The 5,432-nt window shown below is 35.5% G+C and overlaps 1 protein-coding gene across 1 annotated transcript; it reads right to left on the bottom strand.

Moving 5' to 3' along the window:
- Nucleotides 1-2,923: 2,923 nt before the first annotated feature.
- Csnka2ip (casein kinase 2 subunit alpha' interacting protein) lies at nt 2,924-5,104 on the bottom strand. The gene has a single exon (XM_046430500.1). The coding sequence runs from the start codon at nt 5,102-5,104 to the stop codon at nt 2,924-2,926; it is 2,181 nt and encodes a 726-aa protein (XP_046286456.1).
- Between the last annotated feature and the right edge of the window lie 328 nt (nt 5,105-5,432).

Below are 5,432 nucleotides of genomic sequence, written 5' to 3'. Positions count from 1 at the left end.
CTGGTTTGCAAAAGCATCTTCCCAAACCTCTAACTATAGTGCTTGGATCTCTATATTACTTATTCGTTTGACTTTGTTTTTCCAGAATTCTACTTTTAAAATGCTCCTGAGATTATTAATGCTTTCATTATATATGATAATAGCACTGTGATTTTGTAGAGAAAAAAATCCTTAAATGTTAAAAATACATGCCAAGGTATTTAATGCATAAATGAAACATTGTCAGGTTAGCTTTCAACTAACCCAGAAAAAAAAACTGAAGTGTACATGTGTAGAGATAGATAAAAATAATATTGGCAAAATATTTAAAATCATAAAAACTGAGAACTAAAAGTACGTGTTCATTACCATTCCCTGTACTTTCGAGGATTTGAAGATTCCCACAATAAAAAAAAGTGCTCCTTATTTTGGAATTTTATTAACTCAATGGAAACTACAAGAAAAAGAGCTAGATATGTGTTGCTGTATAGATGCTTTCCCTCTACAGACTTCACAAAGTTTTATTTAAAAATTAAAAACAGAAAAAAAATGTAAGTTAAAGAATTATTTTGAAAATACTCTTAAAAGTAGATATTGTAGATATCAGGGCAATATAAAGTACTTCCAATATAATGTAGAAGTTGAAAGCACTTAAATAATAATTCAAAAAATAAAGGAGTGAAAAGATACTACAAGGAAGCATAAAGTTTATAAAAGAAGTTAAAAATGGAAATTTAACATGCAACTTACATCAATAAATAGAAACCAGTTGAACAACTCAGTTTGATTTAATATTTATTAAGTACATAAGTGTTTCAGGTTCTACTAGGTTTTGAGAAATTAATAAAAATACATAAACAAAGAACCTCAGCTCATAAAATTTAGTCTAGTATAGAAGACCATAAATGAGTAAATGCAAAAAAAAGTGATGCATATTACTAGAAAAAAAAGTTTAAGATGAATACAATGCATGTTTTCTAAACAGTTTGCAGATGGCCTTGAACACATTATCACATGTATCATTTTTTTCTTTGTTATCACAAATCAAGTTTATATCAGTACACATATTTAATACTGAAATATTATAAACTATTTTAACATACTCAATAAGAAAAAGATGATCACGTCAAAGCACCATGTTTATATAAGTCCTTACTAAGATAAAATATACAAATAGCAACTCAGTATTAATCTTATGGGGAAATGCAGACCAATGAAACTGTTATTTCAGAACATTTTTTTTAAATGAAGAGTTTCAATAGCATTAACTCAACATCAGTATTTTAAGGTATTCAGTCAATTCCAAAGACAAGGTCAAATAATAAGGATAAAGTACTGAACCAAAGTTTTCAGTCTAGTAAGTGAAAACAGATAATGGTTGCAATATAATATGATTAAGAACTGTACAATAAGTGAACATAGGTTTATGACAATAGGAAGGTCAAGTAATACCTTTGTAAGCAAACCAGAAAAGCAGCTTCCCAGAATATGACAAGATGAGCCAGGGTAAATATGCAAAAATAGGAAGATCTTCCTGTATGGCAGAATTGTTGGTTTAAAACGTAGGAGAGACATTGTAAAATCTGTGTACTGTTAAAAAAAACAAATCAGTCTGGCTGAAGCACCAGGAGATTGGAGAAGGGTAAGAAACAGTGTTGACAGGTGATCATACTTCAGTCATAAAGGGAATCTTGGAATTTATCCAGAAAACCAGGATTATAAGCAGTGGATTAACATCAAATTTATGTCTCAGAAATATATTCAAAAGGAAAAAATGCTTAATTGCTTGCTTACAAGGTATTTCTATAATCCAGATGACAAATGCCTGTGATCACAACTAGGAGAGTAACAATGGGGATGAAGAGGAAGGTTGGATTACAATAATAATAAAGCTATGGAATTCATGGACTTGGAGAGGGGCAGGCAATGAAACAAAGAGTCACCCCTGACACTACAGTGGATAGAGGGACATCCACTATAATAAGAAATGAATAAGGCAAATGACTGCAGAGGTAAAGACATAAATGGTAAAAAGTAAAACTTATGAATTCTGCCTTGGCCATGTTGAGTTTGAGATACTACAGTGTGTTCCAACTGGAAATGTTGAGTATGTGTCCTAATGATCAGAAAAGATATGGGGTGGACAAGGAGGATGGAGTCATTGGTATAAATAGGAACACTCTAATTCTATATCCTAGGGACAGAGATGATCACTTAAGATGAGTGTAACAATAACTTCCTTCTCTTCCCACTATCCAGAGGAACAAAAGTATTTTTAAACAAACTTTTATTAACCCATTTGGCTGTATAAATAGAGGTGATCATAAGGTGACTTAAGGCTCCATAATTGAAATATTGTCATAAACATCATGAAGTAGGCTTATTTGTACTTGCTATTTTTAATTCTGGTTTGCTAAATTTGCATAACTTATTAGATCTCAGTGTGTGTGATATTGAGATAGAATAATATTTTTCTAGGAATACAAGACAGAAAGGGTTCCTCTCTATATTTTTTTCACCCGTTGAACATGATCAGAATTTTCTTTAGAGATAGGGAAACAATGAGCATAAATTGACTTGAGAATACTGTCATTATTATATCTTGTAAGGAAGGAGGATAATGAATTAGACACTGTCAAAGGCCAGATGGATGATGTATTTTTGTTATTTGGCAAACTGTGGTAAATTTAAAAATTATATAGTAGCCACTATGAGGCAGACAGTTAAAAATACAGGATTTTGTTTTTAACTTCTAGGAGATCATAGTCTATTATTTAGCTAGCAAGTACACTTAAAATAGTTCTCCTTACATAGGTACATCATCAGCTAAAATACACAGTCATAGTTACTTTTTACTGAGAAAATTAATAAGCATGATAGGAAATCAAACATTAATCTCAAAGAACTAAGAGATCATTGCTTTCAAAGAGACAGAAAGTTAAATTTAATCAGGATTTTTTGTTTGGATGCTTTGGAAAAATTTGAGCAGTGCATTTGATCCCTTTGTCGCTTTTCTGATGGTGGGATTCCTCACAGACTTTGTTTTGGGAGGTGGTGACTGACTTTTATTTGATCTTTCAGGAAGTGGTTGGTGATCTTTATTGCATATAAACTCAAGCCAGGAGACCCCTGGAGGCAACCGGTGGTAGCTAAGGACCTTGGTGACTACACAGCCTGAGAGGGCAGATGGAGCAGAGTCTTTTAAAGAAGGGAGTAAGGAGGGTAAGGCAAAAGAGGAAGAGGAAGAGGATGGAGAAGAGGAGGCAGAGGAGGAGGAGGAAGAGGAGAAGGAAGAAGTAGAAGGGTTTGGGTTCTCGGATTGTAGCAGAGAACTACTGTTTTTTTTAACATAAAATAGCCAGTCAATAGCTTGGGGCTGCTGACTTGTGACTTTCTTCTCAGGGCATGTCAACCACGTTTTCTTCATATTGAGCCCTTGGATGATATTTGATTCAGAAGAGGGTAAAATATGTGATATCTTCTTCATTTCTTCAATACTGTCATCAGGGACTTCATCAGGCTGATTTTCTTTCAGAGGTAATGAAACATAAGAATTCTCTGGCAGGCAGAGGATGAGAACTAATTTCACCTTTATTTTCCCCTCAAAATTGGCCTCAGGTGCTGGTATGGCAAAAAGTGTTGCAGAGCGAGGATCTCTCTTTCCTGAAATATGTCTACATTGAGACTTTATGCAGGAAGCACAAACCAAACAAACCGTATACATTGTTGAAAGGCGGGGACCAGGCCGAGGATTTGGCTTTCCCCTCATTCTTCGAAAAAGAATTTGCCTAGAGAGATCCTTCTGGATTCTGGTCTTGGAGATAGAATTGACGATCTTATTTAACACTTGCTCAGGGACTGTTCCACCTTTAACAATGCAGGGATTACTACAATCTAAAGTCCAGGGAATTTCTTTATCTGATTCTTTCTTTGTACTAAAACTGAAGCTGCTTTTACTGGATAGTCTGGAACTTACTGTAGATATGTTCCTGAGGCCATGTTTCGTGCTTGATGGTGATATGCCTATGACATTTGGTTTCAAATGATGGGATGATGGTAGTTCTGTGGCTTTGTATTTGTCACTTTGTGAAGTGCCATTCTGAGACTTGGAGTGACAAACTGGTGTGCTGAAGGTCTGAAAGTTGCGGTCAAAGGTAAATACCATCTGAGACTTGGACTGAAACAATGGAAAACTCTGAGACTGGTGGAAAGAATGTGGATGCCTTAATTTTAAATGGGACAAAGGTAAACTCAGAGGATTGGAACTGAAGTTCAATACAGATGTTTTCTGAGATCTGGAAGTAGGTAATGGTGAACTCAGAGTCATTTGCTTTGACTGCAAAAATGGTGATGTCGGAAGGTAGTTAAGTGTTTCAGATTTGGTTTTGAGTGATGGTGAGCTCAATGATCTTTGATTTCGTTCCATTAAAGATGTCCAAAGGCAGTCCAATGAAGTTGTTTTCTGAGATTTTGATTGAAGTGATGTTGAGCCAAGGCATCTTTGGTTTAGTCCTAAAGAAGGTGATGTATAGATGATTTTTAGGGAAGGTGCTTCTTGGTGTTGGAGAGCTGAAAATGATGAACTTGGGACTCTTTGATTAGACTTCAGCGAAGGTGATGTACAGCAAATGTCTAGGCTTGAAGATGAAGGTTTGGAGAGGGGTAGTTTTGAGCTTAAGGCTGTTTGATTGGCCTCCAGTGATGATGCTGTCTTGTTGAAGTCAGATGAAGATATAGTCGGAGGTTTGGGATGCAACAAAGGTAAATTTATGTCTGTTGAAATGGGATGCGATGATCTGCGATAGAGGTCTGGTGAAGGTGTGCCTGGATATTTAGAGTCAGATAATGATGACTTCATAGCCCTGATAGGGAAGCTCTGTGAAAGTGTCACTTGAGATTTGGGCACTTGAGAAGGCAATATTGAGCAGCTTTGGACCATCTTGTTAGAGCTTAACGAAGGTGCTACAATGTTTTTGCTATGGGATTGTACTTTGACCACAGGTTGGTTTTTATGTTGATTTAGTTTTTCAGCAATGAACGTTTGTCTTAATGAATGGGCTTTGGTCTGTTGGTAAGACTGGCCTAATGGCACAAACTTTTGATCATAACATGCTAATGGCAACATCTTGTACGGTGGTGGTGTTCTTTTTAAAACAAGTTCCTATGTATGGGGATGTTTTAGTAGCTGTTAGAGTCTTTTAAGCCAGATCCCATTGGCAATGGACATTTTTAAATAAATACTATTTAGTAGTTTCTAACTTCTATCTTGCCACCTCTCTGTTAATTGCCAAAATTCATAGGATGATTCAAGATTAAGGTATAGATGAGATTGGGCGGGGGAAGTCAACATTGGAAATGATCCTTGGTCTTCTCTTCAATTTCCAAGAGTGTTTTTCCTCTTGAAGAAATAGTCCCTGTTAACAAAATAGTGAAGAGAGTTCAGAAGAAATCCT

Source organism: Marmota monax, unplaced genomic scaffold (assembly GCF_021218885.2).
Source record: "Marmota monax isolate L192 unplaced genomic scaffold, Marmota_monax_Labrador192_F-V1.1 WCK01_AAM20220418_F8-fsc00016, whole genome shotgun sequence".
Taxonomy (NCBI): domain Eukaryota; kingdom Metazoa; phylum Chordata; class Mammalia; order Rodentia; family Sciuridae; genus Marmota; species Marmota monax.
Note: the sequence above shows the minus strand (reverse complement) of the source record. Positions and strands in the feature narration are given on the sequence as shown.